Genomic DNA, 27,813 nt, shown 5'->3' with positions numbered 1-27,813 from the left:
CGCATGAAAGTGGCAAGGCAGGAACTATGAACCGTCGCCCCGGGGCCATTGCACGCCGTCAACGCCAAAGGACAAGAAGCTTTTTTGATTCTTTGAACCTGCACTGAGGGCTATGAAATCAACCCGCACGATGCGCGCTTCTTTGTCACACCACCGACTGGTGAATCAAGGCGGAGGTCGCCGCATGCTGCTGGTCCTGCGGTGATCGCCGCCATGAAAGGCCGCAATCGCCTACCCCAGAGTCCAGAACGACCACCTAACCACCACTTCCCGCGGGTCAATACTCAAATACAACAGGTATCGCGCCTCCATCTACGGCAGACAAAAGAGAATGGACAAGCACTATTCACTGCCGACGAAACATACTTGAAGCCCACAACACAAAAATGTCTCCCGCCGCCACCGCCACCACGTCTGAGCTCATCTCAACGCTTCTCAAGACAGTCGAAGACCGCATTGTCCCTCTCACCCAGCAGGGAGTGGCCTCCGGCTCAAAGGTATTCGGCGCGGCCATCCTGTCCCGCTCTACCCTCCGCCCGTTGACCGTGGCCACCAACAACGAACGGGTGTCTCCCCTGCTACACGGCGAGATTAACTGCATCCAGCAGTTCTTCACCGTCGACTACCAGGATCCCACGGCGCGGCCTGATCCACAGAAGGATTGCATCTTCTTTGCCACCCATGAGCCGTGCAGTCTCTGCCTGAGCGGCATTGCGTGGTCCGGCTTCAACGAGTTTTACTACCTCTTCACCTACGCGGACAGTAGGGATCTGTTCTCCATCCCCTACGACATTGACATTTTGGAGTCGGTCTTTAGGGTGCAGGGCGAGGAGACCGACGAGCAGGTTCACAAGAGGGCGCTGTACAATAGGGCGAACAAGTTTTTCAGGGGACGATCTGTGGAGGATTTGCTGGACGATTTACAGTCCGAGGCGGAGAGGGAGATGTGGCGGCAGGAGATTCAGAGAGTCAAGGACTTGTACATTTCGTTGAGTGAGACGTATCAGAAAGGAAAGGAGTCTGGTGCAGAGAGTTCCAGTGTGTGGAAGTAAGCAAATACAATCGACTACCGTGTTGTTGCGTATAGTATGGAGGTGAATGAATATAGTTGTTGTCAGAATCTAGGCACAGGGTCCAAATCTCATAATGCTCAAGATGGTCATCTGTAAGATCCATCGTTCATCGGAGGAACAGAGGAAGCACCTGACCGAGGTCAATTGTAGAAGTGTGTCCCTCATCGACAGAGGTCAGACAGCCCGGAGCGTCTGTACTTGCTGTTCTCACAATACGAGACAATCATGTAGGCAGGCGTCTTGGAGCGAAAGTCACTTGCAGGCGTGATGGCTGCAAAGGCACGCCTCAAACTTGGCTTTTCATCCTTTGCTTCTGACAATGCAAAGCACATCCATCTACAACCCTTAACAGACTCTTGGCAGTTTAGGACAATCAAGTCGCGTGCGCTTTGTTGCTGAAATCAACACCTCGAATCTAGCCAGGCTGATGTCAACACAGTACAAATAGCCTCGACCCCGTCGTCCACCATCAACACCGCAGTAAACTAAACACTCCTCCACTCTCCCGCCACCACCGCCGACCCGGAAGCCAGACGTCATCTCCACACCCGGAAGCAGACATGCCCCGGAACCTCCGAAGCTTCAGACCACCAAGGGAGACATGCCCTAGGCAGGTTGGCCCTGGTCTCCAAGTTACTCCATCTAGGCCGGGCCCAACAACTCGGTCGTCGGCCGGGGTAGCATGGCGAGATTTGCCAAAGGGGCCGGCCGTATTGTGCCACCTCTGGACGTCGTCGCCGGTTGCGGCACAACAAAGCTTACGAGATCCTGCCAGCACCACGAGGTGGTCATGCTTGCATCAGCAGGGTGATGGGACAGGCCCGAGATGTACCGTGGGTAGGAATGCATACCAGGCGGCATGGACGCATTTCTTTCCTGCCCCTTCTAGTATGCTGTCATCTAGAAATGTAGTCCTCGTAGCCGGGCGACATATACACACGTGCCCCGGGCCTTCTCAACAAAGAGCGATCCTATCACTGCAGCTTTTGGGAAGCACAAAGGGCTTATTGAACAAAATTGACTCGGCAGTGTGTCCTCAACGACGACGATTTAATTTTCACCCGTGCAACACGGGCACAGTCGCCTCAAACGCCTGCCTTTTCACGTATCACCGCCTGTAAACCCGCATGATGAGGCCATGCCCTCTCGCCCGGTTGTAGCACCGGTTTAGCCATGCGGACAAAGTTACACGGCCGCCCGCCTATTGCGCAGAGCACAAAGTCCTCCCATGTACCGAGTCGTGGACCACCCGAACACATGGCTCTTCGACCTCAACAAGGGCCACGTTGCGATCCGTGAGGTCAACCCACGGGCCGCAAAAGCAGCCGCAGGAAAATCCGGGACAAGGGGCGGAAAAGGATGGAAGATGCGAGGGTGCAAGATGACTGGCGGGCACATCTGCTGTCAACCGTTCCCTGCCATCGCACGAGCACACACGAGGCAATCTCCTGTGCTTACGCCCGGCATGCTCGCCTCAGCACATGCTGATTGCAGTTTGCAGAGCTGAAGAATCTTATGAAAGACTCGCTGCAACCCCGTCATGTACAACACTTGAGCTCTACTCCGTACGGAGTACAGCGAACCCCTTTCGTCTGTGGAAGGGGGGAAAGAGGTGCATTCACCCCATGTTGGTTGGTTCGATGGGAACCACACCCGCCGTCTCCCGCTCCATCACGGACGCAGGTTGACGTTAATTTGGATGCATGTCATGCAAGCAGTTGCGCATCAAGCGCCCTTTGCAAACTCCTCTTTGGTTCGCCTTGGGGGCCGGCGGCCTGCAGCAGCTTCTAGACCAATCTTCTCCGCAGCTGCCCACGCGAAAGACAAAAGAAGGGTTGGCACTTTGGGCAAGAGACAAAGATTGCGCTTGTGGTGGTTGGCAGAAAGAACCCGCTCCCATCCACCAGACGGTTATCATACCCGAAAGCGTGAAGGTTGTCTGACGGGAAACGAGAAAAAAAGTCACACCTAGGGTCAGCAGACACGACCCTCAGAAGTTTCGGGCCATGATTTCACAGCCTTTTTTTCGACAGGGACCAGGGGTGGGAACTTGGATCCGGAAGACGGATCGTGGAGATGCCATACGCAATGACGGTGTTCATTGTTTCGAATATCGACTATGCGGCACGGAGTACGGAGTACATGGGAGCTGTTTTACCAGTTAGCTGGAATCGCGGCACATGGTTCTTTGGAGGTGCTCATCCCCCGCTCCCAGAGTCCTCACTAGGCGTTGGCCGACGATGGGGGGGAAACTTGCAGGGAGCCCGAGTGTTTCTAGCCTTTGCATTTGCTGGGCAATAACTGTTGCAAGTTAGCCGGGAAGACGCTAACCAATGCAAAACTCGATCCAGGGTCTGGATGATGGAAAGGCGTCTTGGGGCGTGGCGACGAGACCACCAACCATCAAAGGAATGAGGGGGCAAAGACCAGGGGAGTGTGCATGACCAAGACCGTTTGCTACAAAAGCTGGTGGCTGCTTGCTGCGACTAGTGCAAAGCAACCGTGGTTCGTCGGCTATTGTCAAAGACAGAAGCCAGAGCCAGACAAGAGAGAGGGGGGAAGAAGAGGCTGGGGGCTGGGCAAGATGGTTGAAGCGTCACTCGAGGGTGACATGAAGGATCCCACCAATCGAGCAACGACCACAGCCATTACCATGTGTGAAATGGCTCAAGTCATCACATCAACTCCGTACTCCGTACTCTGAGTCGATTATTAGCCGCCTGCGACTGTACAACACCACCAACTCCAGACTCGTCAACCACCAGCCCACGACTTTCTCAGCCTCGAGTCACGCATCGCCTTTCCAAATCCCAACGTCCAACCACGTTCCCGCAACGCACTTGCGGCGGTCCAAAACCGCAGCAGACCATTGTAGTTGCGAGACATGAATACGTACTCCGTAGGCCAAGAAACTAATCACTAACCGTCTACTCCGTGCGTTGTACTCCGTACCGGCGCACCAACAAAGTCACTGAAGAGCCATCTCCGCATCTTGGCCCAGCTGAGCGACAGAGAGCCTCCAGCCAAGCCACCCGAGACATGCCTGCAGCCACGCGCCTGTGTGACGAATGGCAAGCTACCATTCTCAGGCGGGCCGCGGTTCGTCGAGCCCCTTTGTGCATCTCTCTCCAAGGACAATGCCTGTCAGGACGGCAGGCAAAGGCGTCACCTCTGCAGGTTGGTTCACAACAGCACAGTCAGACTCGATATTTCACAGCTTCTTTCTTTTTCAACATCTCGCCGCCCAACCGTGAGAAAACAAAAAATTAAACACCCCCCCAAAAAAAGAAGGGGAGGAGGGTATCACGACTCAAGAAACAGTACATAAACGCGTTTGACTCGCGCCGCACGCCAACAGCCGGGCGCGCACACCCTTGCCATCTCCTCCGTAGCACAATCATTTCCAGACGACAACCAGCCTCAAGCTCCCTCGAGGGGAGGCCATCACGCTGCAAAAGACCGAGCTCGCAGCCGTGCAGGAAACTTGCATCTACGCCCGGCAGCGTGATCTCTCTCCAAGGTGACCTCCCGGCGGGCCATCGCCGTCCGCGAAGCCATTCGATGCCGCCCATCGTGCCACAAGCAGTGATCAAACCAAGCCTGTTCGTTCGTGCTCTGTAACACATACACGCTGGGAAGCGCCTCGTTCATGTTTCCGCGCTGAAAATCGATCAATGGCCTGTGAATCTGTCAGTGGCAATTTCACAGGCACTTCCAGCCCAGGGGTTGCCGCTACAACTCTGACAGCATGGACCAGATATGCTGAGGCTTCCACGTTTCCTTTTTGTCTGTTTCTGCCCCCCCTCCCCTCCCCTCCCCTCCCCGCCTCGTCAAACACCCGCAGATGGTCCAGGCTGAAGATCCCCTCATTTCGACATGCACGCTCGGTCGCCTCTTGTGCCACCAGATAGATGCCGGTGTACCATCGCCGACCCCGCTCGAGGACCTCGACTCGACTCGATTTGATGCAATCGTTGATGGGGACCCAGGCGCACTCAGGGAATCAATTGGCGGCCTGGCCGGAGGGTTGCACCGGGCGGGCCTGCAAGGGGCGGCCCGGCGGACGGTCTAGCAGTGGTCGCATTTCGGTGCAAATGACCCATTAGTTTACTCCGTACACTGTGGTCCGTATTGGACGCGGCTGGGGAGATGAAGATGCATCTTTGGTCACGCTCCATCACTGACTGGCAGTGACTGCGTGGTTTGTGAGGCGCTACAAGGCCCACATTGGTATTCATTCACGTCTGGAGCATCACATCACGGCAAAACGAGGAGCATCCGAAAACAAGCTTTTGTCTAGTCTAAAAATCCATTTTCCCGCACTACATAGCTATCCGTTAACTAACATCTTTCCAAGGTATGACACACCTTGACCCTCTGCTCATCTGTGCGCAGCTTCCTCGCCCGATTCTGCGACGCTTGAAATGAAAACGTTGGGTATCTCTAGATAGTGAAAAAAAAAAGTCCCGTGCTCCAAGTCCCTTCTGCGTTTGCATTGCTGATAGTACAGGTCGCCCATTAGTGGTCTTAGTAACTTTTTTAAAAACACATAATCCAGGGTCGAGGTCGTGGTGTCCAGGCTAAACAAGAAAGGAAATCGACAAAGGAAATCAAGGGTAAAAAAAACGAGTTCCGTCCATGTGGGCGTGGGCCGCATCCTGTAAGTCCACAAGGCTGAGAAAAGGCACGATATACATTGTACAAGTCTCCAGTTGTCCTGGCATGTCCGGTCCGAGAAATGTGGTCCCCTCCAGAGTTCCGGATCCAAGGCATGTCAGACAAGGATAGTCGAAAAAGGAAAAAAAAATTAAATGGCGGAAAGGCAACCATCACAAAGAAAGTGCCGGGGCCCGATTTCCATTCCATATTGGCGTGGCGTCCCAAGGAGGAGTCTAAAGCAAGATTCCAAGGGGATATGGGTGGGAGAGCCCGTCTAGAGGGTAGGGTTGTCGATGATATCCTGGCAATTGGCATCGAATCGGAGATCGAATAGTCTAATGCCCTGCATCAACTTTTCAGTCTTGGCCAACTCTCTGTCTCGGCCAAAGAGGGTGAGAACAAACTCGACACCCGAGTTCTTCCCAAGCCCTGAGCCCTTCTTCTTGGCAGCCTTGAGCATGGGCGACTCGCAGGCCTTGAGGAGGGCTCGCAATTTATCCGTAAGACGCTCACCTGCATCGATGAAGTCATTCATAATCTCTCTGTTCTCGGCGCTGCGGATCTGGCCTACAATCTCTTCCGCGCGCTTGATCTTGCCGTATAGCTTGATGAGGAGCAGCCACAAGTCACCGGCCATGTCGGCGATGGGCTTGTCCGGGCCCTCGTGGTAGACGGTCCAGTCATAGATCCATTTGCCTAGACTGTTAGCGTCAAAGACACTTCCCAGCAACAGGATGGGTTCCTCTTCGGGGTCCCAGTTCTTGAGTGAGTAGCCCTGCGGAATTTTGTGCCGGCGGGCGTCGCCCTCGGTCGCCTTTGGCGTTGACGGCGGCGGCTTTGAACGCTGGCTGCTTGCCGCCGGGCGAACAGTGGACGGCCGCTGCGGGACCGAGGCCGACGAGCGGCGAGAGTGGCCATGGCTGGTGGGCGGGCGCGCCTGTGGTGGTTGGGGTTGCGGGGAGTCGTATGGTGAAGCCCGCGCATAGGCAGGATCGGCATAATTGTACGAAGAGCTCTGCGGACGGACCCCCTGATTAGTGTACCATCCCCCATCGTGCTTCGACAAGTGCGGCGCGCGGCGGCTCCTGGCCCGTGGCTCGGCGAGGAGCACGTAAGTGCCTCCGCCCAAAACCTCGATGATCTCGTCCTCGTCGGATTCTCCATAGGGAGTGGAAGCCCGGACATAGGTATACGAGTGACGGCGATCGCGCCTGGGAGGAGCTGGATAGTGTGCCGTGTGGCGGCGCGACGACGAAAAATCTTTGGCACTCACATCTACCGTACAATAATCCCCATAGCTATTGTATCTGGGGGACTCCATGTGTGTTCGGGGAGTGAGACCACCATGCTGCGAGTAACTCGAGGCTCGCGAGTGAGCGGCTCGAGTGGCCGGCCGACGTGGCGTCGACGAGTCGAACCAGTTCGGCCGAGGAGACGGAGTGGGCGTTGCCGAAGACATCCGGGAATAGTCCCACTCGTGGATCGGTGTTGATCCTGGTGTTCGTGGTGAAGGGTAGTTCATTGTATGAAGCGAATTCAATCTGCTATGCCCAGCGCGACATGCAGTCGTGTCTCGTCGTTCCCTCGACGCTGCCGTGGCCCAGCGTGGCCAAATATAGTACTACACGAGGAGAATGGTGGAGTCGCCGAGGCCTCCCCCCTCGTCTCGTCGAGGGCAATGATTCAAAAGTGGTTGTTGTTTCTGCAAAACTGCTGTCGTGTCCAGATTCGGACGTCGCGCCTCTGGTGTTGTGGCGCGTAAAGGGGGTAGACGTTTTTGTGTCGGTTGTGGTTGTTTGGCACGTCACCTCGGTAGGTGGTTGGAGGAGTAGGGGTTTGGAAATTGTCCTGCTGCTGCAAACATGACCGGTGTGAAGGAGCAAAATTTGAATATCCCTCCGTTACAAGAGAGGAATAGGAAAAAATTGGGAGGTTTGGATGTTTTGTAGCCAAGTCGTGGGCAACCTGGCAGTGGCGATTTCTCGAGGGCGTTGAGCATGCAGCCAACGACCCAGGTATCAGCGGTTGAGAAAGAACGTGAGAAAACGACGTCGGGTCTGTCCCAACGCGCCTTGGTCAATGTTGTGATTGCTACAGTGGTTGGCAGATGCCAAAATGTTGTAAAGGATCGGAGGAGAGGGAGGCGGCCGGTGTGTGTGTGGAGATGGAAGGCATTCTTATATAAGATTTGTGGTGGCGACAGACGGGAGCGGACCAGACACGGGCATCAGGGCATCAGGATACATGTAGCGCACAGCCCACAGGCCACAGCCCGCCAGGCCGGCCAAATCTGGCCGTGTTGCTGGGATTGCGGCCATCAATGTCGGGTCCGCTTTCAGCATGTTGCGAAGACCAGGGGGCCTTCACAGGTCAACAGGCATTTGGCATGCAATGCAGGCCCCCTCATCATCGCAACCCTGGCAGCTCGAGGCGCTGGGGGCCTGGAGCCCACGCCATGGCTGTCCAGGGGGGGGTGTCTTGCGTGCTCCGGCGTCTGGTGTGGGTGTGCCGCGTGCCGCTGCTGTCTGCATGTGTCGTGCGGATTACTACGGCGCAGGCGCGGCGAGGAATACTATTGATCGGACATGCTACTACTGCTGCCAATATACATACATGCATTGTACATACGTACGTATATCTATAGCCCGCAGAGAAGGTGACGGAAGTACAGGGAATTTTCCAACAGCAGTCGTGCATCACCACTGGATGGAGCCGGGCGGGAAGGGAGGAAGGGGGGACTCGAAGGGGGTGTGTGTGTGGCCCCAAAGACGTGCCTGGCTGCGAGGCAGAGGCAGAGCTAGAGCACATCTGGAAGCGCAGAGTCCGATATGACCTTATTCACCCATGATGCTGCTCCTACGACGTATGTATTCAACCTCGTCATCTTCACCGGGCAGCGCATCGAGATGGCTCTGCCTCCCAGTTTTCGTGCGGATGGTGCTACCGGCCTCGAGCACTTTCTACGGTGCCCGACGTCGACGTCGACGGCTACCTTGTCCAATGAATCCAATCCCATGTCCTTGGTCGTGAAGTCACTGTGCAACGAAACCCTCCTGGGGCGATTAATAATTACCAGACTCGCCATGACGGCAGAGTCACCAGAGGCTCATTGTCAAGTTGCTGTTGGCCGGGAACAGCCCACCTAGGGCCTCCAAGTTTGCGCAGTCCAAACCAGGCTTCCCGGGCGTCATGATTGAAAATGTCTGGTGTGTGTCTTTCTTTACTCTGCACCCGCTCCCCCCGTACTCCGTATTTGTTGTAGAAATAGCAGCGCCCTGTCGGACATCAGGCAAGCCTCCTCAGTCCGCTCCAGGCGTAAGCCACACGCACAGTGCCTGGCACGGCCCGGCCGGCGATGCCCATGTGCGCGGTCCATGCTGACGCTGAAGCTTGTAGTATATCCTCTTCCCGCGTGTCTCGTTGGTTCCCGCGATAAATAGGCGTGCGCTTTCTTTGTCCAATGTGTGCTCTTTGATGACTCGTCGGTGTCTCCCACTGTCTCTCTGACTGGCTGCAGAGGAAACGACCGCTGACTGTACCTTTGAGCTGACTGAGACGTCGGGTGAAATATGCTCGGCCGGCACCACAGAGCCAATCGAGGGAGAGCGCCGGTTCGACGTTGACGAGAAACACGAGCTGGACGAGCTGAGTGGCAGTCGGCTCAACTGACTCAGCTCTTTGCCTCTGGCAGAGGTTCCGTGGTTTGAGCAAAAAGGGCACTGGGTGAGAAGTGTCTTGGGTTGGGAACAGGCTGAGGGGAGGGGTTTGGGGACTCTGTTCTGTGTGTACGGAGTACATGATACAGTCTGGTACAATGATACTCGGCAAAAAAAAACAAGAAAAAAATAATAATAATAAAAATACCGAGTACTAATAACATGGCATTCTTGGGAAAAAAGTATGTACACGGGCAGTGCGCAGCAACAATTATACATACCACTCCCGTGCATACCATGGCAGTTACGACATGGACCACGCCCAGTCAGTCGCATGGCAATCTCGTACCCTGTGCAGACACAATCATCCGAAGCCAACTGGTCCGGTCCTTTTGCGAACCGTTCAACGCTGGTTGCACGGCGCCCGAGCACAGACAGCACGATATCATGTTTTGCCCCAAGGAGATTGGTCCCCCCGGCCCCTGCACCATTTTGTGTTCCATCCACGATGACGCTCACGAACGGAGTAGCAGTCTGCCTGTGAAATCGTGAAATGCGCCTGGCGGTTCCCAAATTTGAAGAGTCATGGACTCATGGCACACGAGCAACGAACGGGGGCCCGGGACGTGGGGACCAGACGCCAGCCACAAATTCAAAGCCAAACTTGGCGCCGGGCACTAGGGAGCACTAACTTTTGCCCCCCTGCGCTAATTGTGATGAGCCTGGAATATTAGATGGAAGCATTGAGCATTCAACGATGTGGAAGAAGCTGCCGCCAGATGGCTGCTGCACTACGACTGACGACCCGAGGCCCCCCCCGGGTGCTCAAACGCGGAACCTGCCCTTGGACGTTGGACGTTGCCTGCATGTGGCATGGCATATGTATTCCTGTCAACTCTCAACTGGATCCAACAGGCATGATGCCAAGCGCTCTTTTGACTCGTTTCTGCTCCATCACGACAGGAAGCATTGCCATTGTTAATTATCCAGGCATTCAATCATGATTTTCTTGATGCATGTACGGAGCATGTACCTTTTTTATTTTATTTTTATTATTTTGCCCAGTGTGTGTGTGTGCGTGTGTGTGTTCATTTCTTTCATGCCCCCTGCTGTCCCGTCTGGCATTGATCAACCTGGTCTTTCTGCCCTGCCCTGCCCTGACTCTACCCTAGCAGGGTCTGGTCGTTAAGCGAAATTGACAGGAACCAGGCTATTTCGTCCAGCCTTCCCAGCCTTGTGCTAGACACAGTTGACCAAGTTTTTTTTTTTTTTTTCTGCGACTGTTTGGCAGAGAAGAAAATTTTTCTCTCCTGCCTCCAGGATTCTTGGACGACAAGCGAGGCTCAGCCGCCGGAATGATACTCCGCACAGGTCATGGCCTGGATGTGTCCCTTTCCATGGTCCAACATTGGAAGTGTGTCAAGTATTATTAGTCAGTGCCGCGTACGGAGCACACCTTGTGCGCTCTCCCTTCAAGGTGCCGCCGTCTACGCAGATCCCGCGCGATCCTGCCATGTCCGTGTGTGGAGCAACATTGAAGGAGTATGCAGCATCTGAGAGAGGCCGAGAGACCTGGGTGAGTGTGAGTGAGAGGACTGCATTTCACTGACAACGCGGCCTGGTGGCTGCTGCCGACGGAGTGTTCCGTGCATGAGATATCCAATATGCACGCTTGGCATGCCATGTGTTGGTACACGATTACGAGCAAGCGCACCAGACATGATACAATCGTGAACTACTCCGTACATAGCATCGCTGTGCTCCGTACAATCCATTTCTCTTCTGAAGATGCCTGGCCACGCTCTTCCCGACATGCGGAGCACACGGTCGGCAGTTATTACTCTCCATCATTTATGAGGCTGATGTCTCGTTTGTCCTTAAATTCATCGCAACCCAACCCCTTGGAATGTCTATCGTGCCCCTCCCTTTCCCCCTGGCTGGGCGCTTTCCACAGCTGAGACTCTTGATTGTTTGTTTGTTTGCTTGTGGACACTGATGACAAGCCCTTCTTCGGTTGCCTGAGCGTCAACATTTTCTTTGCAAAGCAAGGTATGATGAGGATGATGAGGCTCCCGGTCTGGTGCCCAATGGTGTTCATCGCTTCTTGCAAAGACAGCACTGAGTCTGGGCAACCAGCGCCAATGAGCAACGAAGCACACCGGGCGGTTTGCACTGCACAGCCCGTTCCATAACACACACACTTACTACGTACATGTCGACTCGTCTTCTGGCGTCGAGGTGGTTTCCAAGCAACACCAGTTCCAGCCCGTATCGACACTCGTAAAAGAAGTGACTGGCCTCTTGTATTGTAATGCCCCGGCCCTCGGTCATGATACCGGAATACCATCGTTGCTGTACACGCCCTTTTATTCCGCCATGCACATACAAGGCAAAACACAAATGCTACACCCTAACGGCGGATCATGGCAAGCATGGCCATCCACGGCCCCAGGTTTCCGCTCGGCTCTGGCGTTTTCAACCCGTGTCAAGTGGAACCCGACTTGCTCTTATCCAGAACAAAACAAAGGCCCGCCATGACGGGATGCTGGGCCACCACATTGAACATCCCGTTCCCCGTCCGGTGCGCTGGGGTTCGATCGCACACTGTACGGAGACAAGGTCCAGTTGGTGGATATGTATCTGGCCGATGATGGAGCTGTTGGTTGCAACTTGCAAGTATTATTAGCCAAAGGCAGCCAAGAGCACCGCGTGTCTTTCGTCTTCAACTCCTATATGTACTCCGTATGCCCGTGGGCAAAAGAGCAGCCACTTTTCCACACCCCTTTCAGAGCATTCGGCCAAAAAGACTGTCGTCCCTTTTTCAAGAGCCATTCTCGAGTGACGATAAAGACCACACACTGGGATCATCAGCCCATGTCCGAATCGTCAAACCCCCCATCGACTTCCAGAGCGGCCGCGCCATACAACTACACACACCCTCCGTTGTTTTATTAGTACTATTAGTCTTGCTAGGGCCCCGTGGCCGGTCTTCAGTGTCTGGCGCCTGGTGTCCAAGTCAGGCCTGTGCCCTCATCCTTCATTACCCTGACTGAGCCCCTGTTAGGCAAGGAAAGACCAGGGGAAAAAATTTTTTTCTCGTTTTCATTTCTAGGCCTTCTTTGGCAATTGCTGCCACTGCCACTGGCGACAAAAGGTAACCTTCTCTCATACAAAAATCCATTCGAGGCCTCGTGATGTGACTCATGTGTTTGTTGTTTTCTCTGGTCGTATGTATGGTCTCCCAACGAGGCCTCTGGGTCTCCTGTATTGATGTCCAAAGCGGATTGCCATCGAATCAGGCATCGCGCGCTCCTGGCCGGTACTGTGACTGATTGGCACGATGCGCAGACACGTCGTTGCAGTGGGAAGGCCTACTCCCCGCCAGATCATCACCCCTGTTCTGTAGCGGCCAACCATGATGGATGATTTTCTGCGCCGTTGACTTTAACAGCAAAGCCTGCAGCTTCGACCCTAAAATAGGGGCCACTGCCTCCTACAATGGTGCCAGGCCAGTGCTGACCGACAATTCGGGAAGTATTGTTTTGTTTTTTTGGCTTGTCCTGATCTTCCACCAAGAAAAAAACAAAAAAAAGAAACCCAAACAAACCACGCGCTCGTTGCGAATGAGGGCCCGGCTGTCGATAGGAGTGATTGCCAAAGAGCCCTCCCTCCATATGGGCCCAACATGTGGAATCTCGTGGAAGAGTCGCAAGATATCTGCTGGGAGAGGCAGCCGGCCAAGAGCCTTCTTGGGCACCTTAGACACATCTGTCTTACACGATCCCCGAGTCTTCCCAACCGAGGCGGATAATCATGATGATAAGGCGTGGATCCAAACCAGTAACAATTTGTCACACTGGTGGGGGGTGATGGATGGCATGCGGGAGATGCCTCTTGATATGTACGCCTTCCGTAATACTACCACGAATTGGTCAGTCTGCGGGCTTTATCTCAACATGACGATTTTGCAACGTACCATTTGTGCGGCCTGCATGACGTCGTCGCGGGTGAGGCCTTCAGTCCTTGATTCATGTGCCGTGTTGGCATAGAAAGGCACATCAGCCATACATGCTGCGTATGTACACACACGTCGCCGGTCCCGAAGATCTGGATCGGGCAATGAAAAACGGGCTGGTCGTGTTTGCGCGCTCTTGCGTCCAAGGCAACGGCCAACGATGCCCCCCCAACCAACCTATTCTGTTTGACGTCCGTGTTTCCCTGCGTAGATAGCGAGCCGAGGGGCCTTGGCATCGTCTCTCGTCTTTCCATCTCTCGTGTCCCTTGACAAAATCGGGGAGTCGTCTGGAGGTCGCGAGGCCTCGAGCTGCATGTCGTCGCGCCCGAGGTGCATGATGATACATATCCCAGGACACGCCCCTTGGTTCCAGCTACTGCCACTCTCTCGATGCCTTATTACTGCAGCAATGCCCAGTGGCTCCCCTCTGGCTCGCCATTACGTCGCAGACCGATAATAGGACTCGGTAAATCGTCACACAATGCGCAGGCTGCGTTCCAAGGGCTTGCTATCGACAGCCTCATTCGAATAACCCTGACGCCATTTTTTTTCCTGGCGAAATTGGGTGCCGAGTAGCGATAATGTGCAGGCCGAGTATGGGAGTTGGCTTGGGAAGGTTTGTCCGACCACTTGAGCAAACTGATGTCAACTGGGAGTTGCAGGCCGCTGTTGCCCAATGTGCCCAATCAGACCCATCACATTTCCATCTCTACTAGGCGGCGACAAAAAAGGAAATTGCCCAAGTACTGACTTTATCTATGGAACCGTTCTTTCCCTCTTTTCCTTCTGGCACGGAATCCATGCTGATCCCAGTGCCTGTACTAATTGCTTATCCCCCTCCAGTTTGTGTTGCAGCGTCTTCTGCCCCAATAGCTCCGCATAACTACTAGTACCTGGGCATGTAGTACCCAGGCCGATACTCTGGCACTATGTATGTCCTTTGCTACTCCGTGTGTCGGTGGGCATTCAGATATGTAGGGCTGATGAAAATACTGATACGTGCCAATTGGGTGTGTAAGCCCTGCTGCCCCTGGATGTCCATGTCGCCTCGTCTGCTTCTCCATGTATGCATCCATGACGGCCGATCCGCTAGTTGCATGCTGCCGCAATCCGCAGGCTGTCTGTCAACTGCTTGCCGCCTATTTGCTCAGGTGCCCTTCTCCCGTGTGCCCTCATGTCATGTACTCTGATGTGCTCTCATGCACGTTTGCCGATTGGGGGGCTGGGCCACGCTTCTCCCGTCAAGCCACGTGGCGGTGCGGCTACGTAATGGTCACGTGATGGGAACCGAGCCCCTGGAACGGAATTCGATTGGGGAAGGCGCCACATCTGCTGACCCACCAGGCCTTCTCCACTCTCCAACTCCCCACTCTCCACTCGCCGTTGACGGCTAAGCATCCTCCCGTCTTTCCGACTTACACATGACATTAGTGTCGTGTAAACGATTGCCGTCGGCGCGGCTTGGGTGACAAGTTCGCCACAGACGCTTTTGTTCATGTGATCTCTGCCCGTGTCGATTTGCTAGGCGCTACTCCTTGTCAACTGATAACCCGTCTTTGGTCGATCCTCGTCCAACTGGTCAACTTTGGCCGGCGCTCCGCGTCTTGGCCACCGAAATGTGTCATGACCATTTTCATGCACCTTGTCCGCGTCGCAAACCGCCTTCATCAACGCGCTCACATGCCATTACCGCAAAGCCTTCTGCGTCACCGCATCCCGAGTTCTCCTCCACCTGTTCTTTTTGGGTGGTGAAAATTTAAGCACGGTCGTTGTGGCGTTCTGCCTCTATGCCCTTGTTGAGCACCCATGCCACGGGTGAGTCACCGTGGGACCTGGACAATCAGTTCGTGTTGTTTCACATATTTGATGCTTCAATATTCCCCTATTACGGAGGTGCATGCTAAGTGGTGCGCGTTGCCTAGGGATGAGTTATGGACGCAAGGCTGCCTGGTCATTCTATCTAGTTGTAGGCAGACACTTGCTGACGGCATATCATAATTTTGACGAATGGTTTCCAAGTTTCGCCTCAAATTTCAGCCGTGACTGTTGGTCTTCTCGTTCTTGGGGACGTGGTTGGCTAGATGGGCCATTGTGGGCGTCGATGCCACGTCGTCCGGGCACATCGTAGCCAGTAGCTGAATGGCTTGCGTCCTGGGTTGGTATATTTTGTTGCCTGGCGTCGTGATGCTTGTATGTTGAAGCGGCTTGTGTCACTTTCGGTTTTGCGGAGAAAGCAGTCTCGGGGGTTGTTTATACAGACACGCCTCATGATGGATGAGGAATGTTTGCAGGTTCGCCAAATTATCATTTCTGAGAAAGGTGATTTATTCGCACTGGGTTGGTCTTGGTAGCCGTGCTCCTTTTAGTTGTAGATAAGCGGCCGATTGGTCATGAGGGCTGTGGTACAAAGCTCGATGCAGTACCATGAAGCCATGGCGCTTGATGCGATCCCAGATGCAACAATGTAGCGTTGTCATTACCTGTCATGCCCTTTATTAGAGGCACGTGGCATAAGTCGTCAGAGTCTCATTGCTGAAATCTCGACGAAAGTAGGACAGGAGCATCACTTTGTCTCGTCATGGTCAAAGGAGCACTCAATCCCAGTAATATTTTCGGTCTCCATAAGGACTCTATGCCTCTTTAAATCTGTAATGTGGCTGTATTTCCCACCATCTCTCTCGTCGACTTACACGCCCTTCTCATAAGGGAAATATGCTGCTGCCTCTGCATTCGCTAAAAAGCCCATCACCCAGCAGTGTCAAGTTGAACATCCGTCATCAAATTGAGCCAGATTTCTCCTCTAATAGGGCCCGACCATATATTGCCCTGTATAGGAAATATATGACTAAAGTCCTAGCCTTTACTCATATACTAGATACTGATTTCCTGGTTTCGGACTTTGCCACATCACAAAGACCTGATTGTGAATGCTGCGAGTTTACGAAGCCGATAGCTCGGTGAAAGGATTAATCCAGACAGGAGTGGATGATGTGTGGCATAGTTGACGCAATTTGTACAACAGATAGGCTGGGGGATACAAGGCTGGGAGCCGAATATTGCGGACAAATTTCGCTTTTTTTTTTTTGAACCTCGTTAATGGTGGCAGTCACAGCTGTTGCTACTCCGTACACTCCAACGATATGACTCTTGCCAACTCCTGTTTAATTTGTCACTGGTCTCTTTTGCTACAACACAGTCCTTTACGACAAACTTCTTACGAAGAGGCTGGGCAATTTACTCAAGACAGAAAGAAATAAGTACAAGGGACTTCGTAAACTGCTGGTCTATAGGTAGAATATACTGATCAGCTTTTAAGATGCTTCCGCTTGTCCGCGTACTAGAAAAAACGGAGAAACATATACGAGCCTGCCGAGATTTCCATGAGATAGAGTGCTTCTACATAATTAGACACGGTTGTGAGGCAGTTTCTGCCAACGAGTGTAAAGCAGTGACCAAGCTCACGTCGAAGTCCTACGAAGCGAACAGACCACACGAGAATCTCGTACACATTTCTTCACCATTTTGACTTTGCCCCACGCAAATAAACTTATCAGACGTTGGGTGGAGCATTCTATGTACCTTAATCCACGTGTCTGGAAGGATTCCATCTCAATCCTTAGTATTCCACCAAAGGATCTCTGTATCTGCGGGAAATGAGCTAGTCGGCGATGATGATGGGCAGAGGCTTGACAATGCCAAGGTAATGGCAACTTTAGCAATTTCTTTCAAAACGTTTTACTGCAAGAGTACGAGAGCCCAAGGTAGAATTTGTCTCATAATTTGTTGGCCAAGCCCAATCAATCATGCTGCGGTGGTAATCTAGGCAGCTCGGGGAGCCCATACAGCCCGCCACCCGAGATAAACTTGGCTTGAGGATGCATAATGATGCCAACACTGCTGGGAGAAGCGAAGACGGAATACATACGTAGACACTGTGGCGCAAGCAAACTCTATAATGGCCCTAGTATCGTGTCCAAATTGGAGGAGGTACATCACGATCTATGACTGACCTAAACGCCAGTAGTATAGAGATCAAACTTTACGTCAAAGCCAGAACCAAGCCACTCTTCTATCCCCTTCCATGGAGAATTCAGGACAGCTGTCAACCTCCAGTGCAGGAATCTCACATTTCGCAGGAGATACTTGGCAAGGAATGGGAGTATGCCAGGATAGTCGAAAAATATACTGCCAACCATTTCACGGATTCGTATCCGAATAGCAGTGGCCTTCAAGCATAGTTTCTCAAAACTAATTATTTTTCTCATCATCATCATCATCACTCACTTCCCAGGGCACGCATATGTGGTAGAAGTGAAGTGGTGGTCTACGCAAACGCACCACCTTGCAAGACATGTCAAATACGTGAGGAGAATGTGCCACCAAACCAAGTATATTCCCAAGGGTATCCAAAATCCCAGTTGTAGTTTCCAAAGCAAACCCGAAATTCAATCTTTCCAGCTCAGAATCGTGTTTCTGCCCAACTCCCAACTCCCAACTCCCAGGCCCAGGCTCATCAGCCTTTCGCAAGTGCCATGTGCAACAAAACCCAAAGCCCATTCCGCCACATAATACCATGATCCGGGATAAAAAATAAACCTCGAGATCATGCCAAGCTTGCTGGGTGGCAGCGGAGACTGCGGATCCGGAGGCGCTTGAAAGCCTTCTTGAAGGAGCAAACTCGGTGGTTGCTGATGCATCTCAGGCACTGGACAGTGTTGAGCCCCTTGCGGCACGGCTCCTTTGCCACGATGCATTGTTCGCCGCGGATGGCGCAGCATTTGCATCTTTTGTTGGAGGGGACTGCCACGCCCTGAGGGCCTTGGAGGCAGTGAATTCTTCGGTGGTCTGCCCTGTTGTTGTAGGTGCACGACTTGAGGCACAGTAGGCACCGGTTGTCTTTGGTGAACATTTCGTCTTCGTCGTCGCTGTCGTCGTCTCCTGACGCTCCTTCGTCCGAGGGCTCTTCGTCTGAGGCCTCCTGGAGTGGGATATCTTGGACGGGAATGTCTCCGAACTCTTGTTTGATGGGAGTCCCTTCTCTGACATCTCGGAGTGAGATATATTGTAGTGGGATATCTTCCAGGGGAGTGTCCTCGAACTCTTGTTGGATAGGAGTCCCTTCTCTGAGAGGAGCGTCGTAGAGGAAAATCTCTTCATTGGTGGTAATTTCTTCCTTGATGGGAGTCTCTTCTTTGATGGGGGTCTCTCTGGTTGAGACCTGGTAGCTTGAATCTTCCCAGTCCTCTGGAGTCTCAATAGAGGCAAGTATTGTTGATGAGGTGATGCCGCCGAAAGAATAAAGAGGGCCAGCCAAAGGTGCTTCGGCCATGACTGCGTAATGAGAGTCGGCCATGACTTCGTAGGGAGAGTCGGCCATGACTTCGTAGGGAGAGTCTGCCATGACTTCGTAAGGAGAGTCGGCCATGACTTCGTAAGGAGAGTCGGCCATGACTTCGTAAGGAGAGTCAGCCATGACTTCGTAAGGAGAGTCGGCCATGACTTCGTAAGGAGAGCCGGCCATGGTCATTTCATCGAGTTGCTGGTGATCCAATTCGATAGACTCCATTTTTGTTTGTTTTTCGTGTTTGAAAGATGTTTAGTGTATTTGATGAGAGCTCAGTTGGTTGTTTTTATGGTCTGATACAGACAGATGTTTGGTGTATTTAATGAGAGCTCAGTTGGTTGTTTTTGTGATCTGATAGAGAAAGATGTTTGGTGTATTTAATGAGAGCTCAGTTGGTTGTTTTTGTGGTTTGATAGAGAAAGATGTTTGATGATGTATTCGATGAGAGCTCTCAAACCAGTTGGTTGTTTTTTTGATCTGATGCAGAAAGATGTTTGGTGTATTAAATAAGAGCGCTCAAACTAGTTGTGTGTTTTTGTAGTCTGATGCAGAAAGAGGTTTAATGTATTTAATAAGAGCTCTCAAAGCAGTTGGTTGTTTTTGTAGTCTGATGCAGGAAGATGCTCATGTATGTAATAAGAGTTCTCAAAGCAGTTGGTTGTTGTTGTGGACTGATGCGGAAAGATGCTCATGTATGTAATAAGAGTTCTCAAAGCAGTTGGTTGTTGTTGTGGACTGATGCGGAAAGATGCTCATGTATGTAATAAGAGTTCTCAAAGCAGTTGGTTGTTGTTGTGGTCTGATGCAAGTTGGTCTGGAGTATGAGAAACAAGTACAAGAGGTGTTAAGCCCAAGAAGGGAATAAAAGACGAATTTTTTTGAATAGTGCTTGTGTATTTTGGGAGCAGAGTAATGTGAGATGAAGACGAGAAGCGATGAATAGGAAACAGAAAGACAGAACCTTTCCTTGGGGGGCAGGGGCCTCTCCATATGGCATTGCAAATGACAGCCAGCTACGAGAAGCCAAGAAAGTTAGCTTGGACATGTATGATGGTATAGAAATAAACTACCTCCGTCCCTGGAGGCTTGACTATAGCGCGGAACTAGAATTTGAGTGCCGCAGAAAGAGAGCATTCTAGAATGGAGAGAGTCTTGATGATAGCACGATCAAGGTAGACACGTAGTTCATCTTTGATGGAACTTGGCCATCGAATGCCCAGTCTGCGACTTGGATCACATTTCGTATTCAGTACGCTCAGCTGGTAGCTGACCAAGTACCAAGATCACATTGAGTATGTTGTATTTGCTATAGAAAGCGCACCCCTTGATCCTATCTGTTTGTGACTCGCCTAGTACCGCCTGTAGACTCATCACCAAAAAAGTATTTGCTCTGGAAGCAGATTTAAGTACTACTTCCATGTGTTTCCATGGTCCGCGAGGTTATCCTGTGGCGGGGGAATACGCCTTTTCATGCAGAGGTATCATGGACTGGCGTCGAGTACAATGTACTCGACTAGGTCGATATGCATATAAGAAAGTTTAGTTGATACGTCATGACTTGAGAAACTAACTGACGGCATTAACGTTTTGCCGATCATTTTCAACGGCATTAGCTTTAGACCAAGGCTTCCTATTTTTAGCAAGAAAATGAATAAATTTGTTCCTGGCCCTGAACTCAGGCTGCTATTCATCGTAATGACAATGATATCAGATCATAAAACACCTTCCATTGTGAAGTGATTTAATGTCACCGCCTTATGCAAGCTTTACGGCATCCTTTGCCTTGCTATGCACAGCAACACATCGGCTGAAATAACGTGATTCCATATCCGTCTTCTCGTCCAAGCTTAGGTGCTGAAGCAAGGGAAATGCACTCGACCATGTCTTGTATGCCGCTCAATGGCGTCATCTTGATTTAGACTTCCAGTTAATCCACTAATTCAAGCTTCACCCATACTATCCAACATCAAGTTACCATGGGTTTTCGTGCGTAAATACTCCTAAAAGGAAAATAGCTGTGAAAAGGCGGTATGCCATTCTCAACCCGATTCACATCCTTCCGTACATCGATTAAAAACATTTGAATCTGTAAGGGTGTCCACTTTAAACCATCTCGAAATGGTCGACGAGTAAGACCTTCCAATCCAGAATTTACTATGTCTCGTAGAAGATGCCCACACTCTTGAAGACGTAGCAGCTTAGCCCAAGGCCCAAGGGGGCATTTCAAGTCCTGGTAGTGGAGCTCCTGGAAGCCGGCTTCAAGAAGCTCCCTTTCGACATACTGCATGCCGTACAGGTCCGATCCAAGAGCCTCTAGTCCAGCAGCCAAGTAGTTCAGAAAGTCTCGCCATGCATAGGGACCATCGCAAGAATTGTCGTCGCAAGCAGCGGCGTACTTGAATTCCTGCACCTCAACATACCCACCTGGTTTGAGGTGACTGTGGACGTAGAGTTAGCCATGCAAGCTTTACGCAACAGCTTGTAGCATAACAATAGCATAGCTGGGTGTTGAAAGTACCTGTAAATTCGCCTCCACATCTCTCTTCGATCCTTGATAGAATGTATCAAGTGTCGAACATGAATGTAGTCCAGCTCATTCTCCCCATAGGTCCACCCTGCCTCGTGCTCAATATCGTCAACCATGAATGATACATTTTGGGGCACCCAATCAGGTTGTATTGGTGACAAGTCCATGCCGTCAAAAGTTGAGTTTGGATACAGGTCCGCCACTGGAAAAGGATGGTCAGTTAAGGAACTATATGGTTGCAGCTACATGAAACTAGAATTACAACTTACTTTCTACGCACCATGCGCCAGTTCCCGTGCCTGACGATATTAGCAGGTGTGGATGATGGGGTGTCAGAGGATCGAAGCGTTGTTTCACTCACCCAAATCAAGAACATACGCGCCTCTCTGAAGAAGCTCGTGTATCGGGGCGAAAAAGTATATTCCCCCACACAAGTGCAACGTCACTACGTGCTTCAGATTGTCTCGGTATTGTTCATTCTCATCATTGGGGAAGGCGTACTGCCCTGCGTGATATGCGTGATATCGTAGGCCCCCATCAACGATATGTTGTCGGACGCTTGAGGTCAAACTGCGGGTATCATCATCAATTTCTTGTCCATCCACATACTCTCCATTTTCTATGCAACGAATGATGGCGGCTTCGTTTGACGTGGCGACGGAGATGGAGGTCCCCCTCGATGAAATCGATGCCGTATCTGGCGTAAATTTGAAGGCCGTGTTTCCAAGCATTTTGCGCGAGTTTCGAATGTATTCTTTTGGCCATACACCAACAAGGTAGTTAAATCCGGAGCTGCTCACGGTGCCGCAGATCTCTTCGTCAAGCGAGACAGGCGATGGGCTTGTTATAAGCAATATGCCTGACCACGTACCCGCTTCTCGAAGGATAGGCTAGATGGTTCTCCTCGCTGTGGAACAAGGACTTGTGTTGGACAAACCCTCTGCCATGGACTCGGTTTCGAGAGGTGGTGCAGCGTGCCGCCTTCTATTCCAGAGGGGTATAAATGGTCATCCAGTGCCCTGTGCTTTGAGTTGACGGATCCGGAATTGGTCAAAGCACAATAGCCTGGTATTTAAATGTGTCTCTCAAATTCCGGCTACACAAAGCTCGGCGCTCGTTAGGGAGTATTGGAAGCGAGATGTGGATGTTCAGTTTCTGGAGACTCAATCCGAATGTCTGACGTTTGATGAAGAAAAACGAGCAGCACCTGGCTCGCAAGGCTAAATACCGCACGGCGACGTGTCTAGCTGTGAGCTTCGGGGGTTAACCAAGGTATGTCTGGTTTGTTCGACTCTGCTCTGCTTGTGCTCTGCTGTCGTTTGTCTTGTTGCAATCGATTGGTCCCACTTGCCACTGGTCCCCGAGATGGGGTAAATTAGTGCCGGACCGGGTGTTCCAAAGTCCAACCGAGGACGGTGTGAGAGAGCAGGAGTGCAGGATTGCGAAGTGTGAGCAAGTATGAACCTTGAAAGCTATGATGAAGCCGAAGGCTGTGACGATGACTGCTGATAGGCGGCGCCTCAAGAACCAGACTGCTGCTGCTGCCCGAGCCAATATTCAATCTGCCAGTCAATATGCACACGTGGTGTGAGGCGAAGACGCTCGGTGTGTTTGGTTGTTGCGACGGGCTGTAGGAAGTCACGCTTGCTCAACCCTTAAAGGCAGGTGCGACCTGGTTCTCGCCAACTGATCGAGGCCGGTTCTTGGCCCTCACGCACCAGACAATCGTGCTGCGGGAATCAAGCCAGAAGACAAGCCAGCGACCTGGATTCCCTCAACTCCTCAATCAGCTCACTGAGCTACCAGACGTCTTGCTACCCGCGCGGGCCGGGGCCTAGGCATGAACCACCAAGTCCGGACAACAGCGGCGCATGCTAATGATGGAAAGCCAGGAAACCCGAAGCCACGTCGCTGCCAGACGGCCAGGACGTTCAGGACTCCGTACGCAAAAAGAGGCGAGTTGTGTGATGCATCATGACAGTCGGCCCAAACTGCTGGAACTCGCTCAAGAAAGCTGCACTTGCAGTCCACATTCGCTCGCCTTCTGCCTACTAGCAAACGGGTGTGGACGCCCCGACGGACCAGGACGCCAGCCCTGCCACACATCCAAGGCCTTTCAGGTTACAGAGACCGCCGTACCCCCGTTGGCGGGAGGGTTGGCGCTCAGAACCCCAGATCAAGGCGCCAGAGACGATACGCCAACCGTGCCGGCTACCATTAAACACACTGGGCGTCATGAGGCTGGATATAATAGACCATACAGGATAGACATTCGCAGCCCACCCTGAACGAGGTTCTACATGGCTTGATGGCTTACTCCCCGTGCCACTACGCCATTATTCGTTCATCAAATGACAAAGGCTGGACGATGGAGCAATGTGCCCACGAAAACATGCGCTAGCCCGCCCCGGTAAACGTGGATCTTATGTTTGTTGGGTCAGGCGTGTTCCCTGTCATGCATTGACCCGTTGCGGTATTCCTTGCCTACCGTTGACCACAAATGGCAATGGCGTATGGCGGAGTCAACCATATCAGTACGCAACTCATTAGTTAAGAGTTGTTACACTGTCTCCTACCACAGAGGGGAGGCGGACCGGCAATCAATTCCATGATCACTCCACTTTGTGCGTATCATATTTACCCAATGTCGCAGTCCTATTTTGTGTTTGTACAAAACGCAGAGATAGCATGAGATTTCGCGCTCCGATGCAATTGGGATTGCTTCGATGGTGCAGACAACGTCATCCCATTAGCAGGGCGATCGTCAACAGGCCACGATGGTGGACGTGAACAATCTAACTCCAACGAGACCGGTTGCCCGTTTCGAAACTACACGTGGGAAATCATAATGGATATGGTATCACAAGAGGTAACATTCTGGCAGAACTTGGGCTACAAGCCAAATTTACGCCAAACCAAACCCTCGGGTCAATTACAACCACAACGAGCTGTCCTACCTCGAGACCACATTGTCCGCCCTGGCGCTATATCCATTTGAAAGTACGATTTGCGAAGCACGCTGTTGGTCTCCAAGAGCTGTTTCTCTCAAAAACTCACCCGACGGGCCGCTACGCACGAATTTCGTCTATCTAATGATCTTTAATTGAGCTTTAAGACACAGAAAAAAGCTGGGGCGTATCAACAGTCGACTTATCAAGTCGCTGCATCACACCCACCCAGGGCTCCCTCCATCTCCAGGCTTTTGCATAAAGCAGTACTACTCTGTGTAGCTATTTTTAGCCTGGCCTTGTTTTTCCAACCATCTCAATTCGGAGTGAGCCAAAAAGAAGGGAAAAGGAAAAACACCAGGATAAATGTGTACAGGTCCACACCGATCACTTCTACCATGCATGTACATATGTACAGCTCACCAATCGCCTTCAGTGGATCTTTTGGTATAGTGTGACACTGCTTTTCTTAGTCCCATCATGTCGGTAGTGAATCGATGAACCATCAAAGTCTGGTACTTTGGTGTCGGCCTGTCCTTGTCCCGTCTTTGGTCGTTCCACAGTCTCACTCGCTTATGCCTCCCCTTGTGCAAACATTTTCCCCAATACGGAGTAGCCAGGACAATAAATCGCATGTAAGTACAATTCATTGTGGTGCGTGAGAAGATGTGCGAGAATTATAATAGTATTTAGTATGTCTCCATCTTTGTAACACCTAGATAGTACAGAGAGATGGCGGGGAGACGAGCTACATGGCCAAGACAGCACAATGTTAGCCGCAATCTCGAACTCGTCAACGTCAGCATGGCTCCCTAGTGTGCTGCGGCGAGAGTGTGAGCCCAGGAATAGGGAGCACTGACTGTCTATAGTCCTAATTTCTCACGTCTTGTCACATCAGCCGCCTTGTTGAATGCCGTCGCGAGCAGAAGGCGTCCGTTTGGTGGTACCACAAGACAAAAGGCAACCAGGAACGGCTGGTAACACATACAGGCCAATACTTCTGACATGGGTCTCACAATTTTTCCCACTGCATGGCCTGTGGACTCTCCGGCACGTCCAAATGTTGCAGGTTTGCCTCCAAGTATCCGGCGAGTCATCGCTTTCCTCCAGACCGCCACCGTAACTGGGAGAACGAGACTACCATGGACGCACAACTTGCGTGGTTCATGTGACGAGGAGCATGCGCCAGGCGATGTATCTGATAATGTACTTGGTATACAAAACCACATCTCGAGCCTATTGCTATTTGCAAGAACAAATTTCGCCAATCACAGTTCACATCATGGGTAAGATTATATGATTTTTGTTTTGTCAACTTTGCTCTCGATTTACCGCCGCACGTGACAAATCTGACAAGAGATTTTCTCTCAGAGCAAGTCTAGAGGTGAAAAGACACAGGACATCCAACCTCTCGCGCGTTATTCAACGCAATAACTCCCAAAACTCCGAATTATGAATCCAAACCTCATCCCAAAGTTAAATGCGTGGCAGCGTCCACCACTCCACTGCGGAAGAATCAAAGTCGATTAATGTTGTTCTTATACCTATGTAACCATTTACAGGACAAGGAGGAGACCGGCAGCCGCACCGATGACGTTGGCAACCACGTTGCCAGCACCAGCGACAATAGGAGGGCCAGTAGGAATAGGGTGAGGGTAGATGGTGCCAGTGCCAGTGCTTCTGCCGGTGCCAGTGTTTCTGCTGGTGCCGGTGCCTGTGCCTCTGCTTATGCCTGTGGGACGGACGGGCTTCACGCAATCGTTGCCTTGGCAGGGAACGGCCCGGCAGCTATCGCCATTGCAAGGAGGGGGGGGTTGAGCCTTGCGGCACTTGTCGTGGCATGGAGGAGGCGGCTTAGGGCAGTCCTTTCCATTGCATGGGGGCGCAAGCTTGCAGTTGTCACCCTTGTGGTCGCAGATAAATTTCTTGTGGCAGTCATCACCAGAGCAGCTCTCATGCTTGCACTCCTCGCCCCTGCAGACAAACTTCTTGTGGCACTCGTCGCCGTGGCAGTTCTCCCATGCGCACTTGCTGTCGAAGCACACAATCTTCTTCTCGAACCAGCGGTCATCGTCACTCGTAGACCACTTGCAGTCGTCGCCCTTGCAAAGGACGAGGCTGCTCCAATCCTTGTTGTAGCAGGATTCAGCGTGGCACTTGGCGCCGTCACAGAGGACACGCTGCTTCTCGCTCTGGCGAGGAATCTCGGGGGCGCAGTAACCGCCGTAGCAGGTAATCTTCTTCTTGTGCCACTCAATCGCCTCTGTTGGGCGAGGACAGGTCTCCGTGACCTTGGTCACGACGTAGGTAGGCTTGCCCACGGGGCAATTGGTGACGGTGGAAGAGCATTTGGTAACGGTGGCAACCTTGGTGGTGGTGATGGTCTTGGTAATAGCACCGCCAGCCTCAGCAGCCTGGGAACGCACGTACATGGAGACGGCCTTCATGGGAGCAGCGCCATCGCGACGCCCGTTGCCACCTCCGTTGCCACCACATGACTGAGCCTGATTGCCTGGGCAAGGGCTGTTGCACATGCCGGCATCGAGCTTCTGAGCCGCATCGGCCTTTTCACCACAGAAGCAGTCCCTGGTGTCTCTTGATTAGCCGAGTCTTGTTCGACGTTTCCTGGCTGGACATGTTGTTCAAAGACGGCTACTTACTTGCCACTGACAGCCATGAACTTGGAATGGCAACTGGCACTGCAAAAGTCGAGGTCCATGTGATCAGTAGATGCAACCTGAACAAAGCTCTTGAAGTCATCATTGGCGGCAGAGCATCCGAGGAGCTCGTAGTCTCCGACCACAGCGGGCAAGGTGTTGGAAACAGCCTTGCCAGCAGTTTCTTGACCGTCGGTCGTGTTGGTGAACATGGCCATGGCCAGGTTGCCCGCGCCGAGGGCGAGGAGTGCGTAACGCATGGTGGGATTGGGGGAAGAAAATGAATGTGAAGGTAAAGAATGAATAAGCTCTCGGGGAGTCCTGTTAGTGAATGAAATCGAGGCTTGGTGGTGACGTGGATGGGAAGGGAAGGGAATGGGGACTTGAGCGTCTGGGGAGATTTTGCGTCGTTTATAACCGCCGAGGACTTTGAATAGTTCAGACGCGTCTCGAATCCGCAGCATCTGCAACACCCCCGTCCACGTCGTTCACATACCGAAGCTCGAGGTTGTGAACTCTGCCTTTGACAAGAATGCTGGTTTGGCTGCATCGGGACACGCCATTGATGTTGTGTCTCAACTGCAATGACCACCAAAGACGTCGACAGGCTGTGCATGGCATGAAAAGAGGGCTCTAGAAGCAAAGCTTTATGTGAGATGATACATGACTGTTGGACTTGCACTGGTTCAAATTCCAGCCTGCGCCAGGCCGCCGCAAGACCAAGGCGCGTATATACTAAACCCCAGGCTCCTCAGCCAAATGCGCATTCGAAGACGCTGTGGCCATCGGGCCATCGGGGTCGAATTTCGACAAACTCGTATGCCATGTAATGTGACGTTTGAGCCGGTCAAGTAGGCACAATGCATTCATGCTATAATCGGGGAAATAGTGTTTGCGCTTTTTTCTTGTCCGTATTCCTTTCGACCAGGATAGA

The 27,813-nt window shown here is 52.2% G+C and overlaps 6 protein-coding genes across 6 annotated transcripts; 1 reads left to right on the top strand and 5 right to left on the bottom strand.

The window, feature by feature from the left end:
- Positions 1 to 386: 386 nt before the first annotated feature.
- G6M90_00g040390 (uncharacterized protein) lies at positions 387 to 1,052 on the top strand (the record flags this gene model as incomplete). The annotated part of the gene is made up of 1 exon (XM_014691901.1): positions 387 to 1,052. One exon carries the CDS (start codon positions 387 to 389, stop codon positions 1,050 to 1,052), a length of 666 nt encoding a protein of 221 aa, XP_014547387.1.
- A 4,954-nt stretch (positions 1,053 to 6,006) lies between these two features.
- On the bottom strand, positions 6,007 to 7,254 carry G6M90_00g040380 (uncharacterized protein; the record flags this gene model as incomplete). Its single annotated transcript, XM_014691900.1, has 1 exon — positions 6,007 to 7,254. One exon carries the CDS (start codon positions 7,252 to 7,254, stop codon positions 6,007 to 6,009), a length of 1,248 nt encoding a protein of 415 aa, XP_014547386.1.
- Positions 7,255 to 13,580: 6,326 nt separating this feature from the next.
- On the bottom strand, positions 13,581 to 13,739 carry G6M90_00g040370 (uncharacterized protein; the record flags this gene model as incomplete). The annotated part of the gene is made up of 1 exon (XM_066130269.1): positions 13,581 to 13,739. The coding sequence occupies one exon, from the start codon at positions 13,737 to 13,739 to the stop codon at positions 13,581 to 13,583; it is 159 nt and encodes a 52-aa protein (XP_065986583.1).
- Positions 13,740 to 18,006: 4,267 nt separating this feature from the next.
- Positions 18,007 to 18,969, bottom strand: G6M90_00g040360 (uncharacterized protein; the record flags this gene model as incomplete). The annotated part of the gene is made up of 1 exon (XM_014691899.1): positions 18,007 to 18,969. One exon carries the CDS (start codon positions 18,967 to 18,969, stop codon positions 18,007 to 18,009), a length of 963 nt encoding a protein of 320 aa, XP_014547385.1.
- Positions 18,970 to 20,713: 1,744 nt separating this feature from the next.
- On the bottom strand, positions 20,714 to 22,005 carry laeA_2 (Secondary metabolism regulator laeA; the record flags this gene model as incomplete). Its single annotated transcript, XM_014691898.1, has 4 exons — positions 20,714 to 21,185; positions 21,266 to 21,476; positions 21,544 to 21,573; positions 21,636 to 22,005. The coding sequence occupies 4 exons, from the start codon at positions 22,003 to 22,005 to the stop codon at positions 20,714 to 20,716; spliced, it is 1,083 nt and encodes a 360-aa protein (XP_014547384.1).
- A 3,773-nt stretch (positions 22,006 to 25,778) lies between these two features.
- G6M90_00g040340 (uncharacterized protein) lies at positions 25,779 to 27,139 on the bottom strand (the record flags this gene model as incomplete). Its single annotated transcript, XM_014691897.1, has 2 exons — positions 25,779 to 26,808; positions 26,883 to 27,139. The coding sequence occupies 2 exons, from the start codon at positions 27,137 to 27,139 to the stop codon at positions 25,779 to 25,781; spliced, it is 1,287 nt and encodes a 428-aa protein (XP_014547383.1).
- Positions 27,140 to 27,813: the final 674 nt, after the last annotated feature.

Source organism: Metarhizium brunneum, chromosome 2 (assembly GCF_013426205.1).
Source record: "Metarhizium brunneum chromosome 2, complete sequence".
NCBI classification, from domain to species: domain Eukaryota; kingdom Fungi; phylum Ascomycota; class Sordariomycetes; order Hypocreales; family Clavicipitaceae; genus Metarhizium; species Metarhizium brunneum.
Note: the sequence above shows the minus strand (reverse complement) of the source record. Positions and strands in the feature narration are given on the sequence as shown.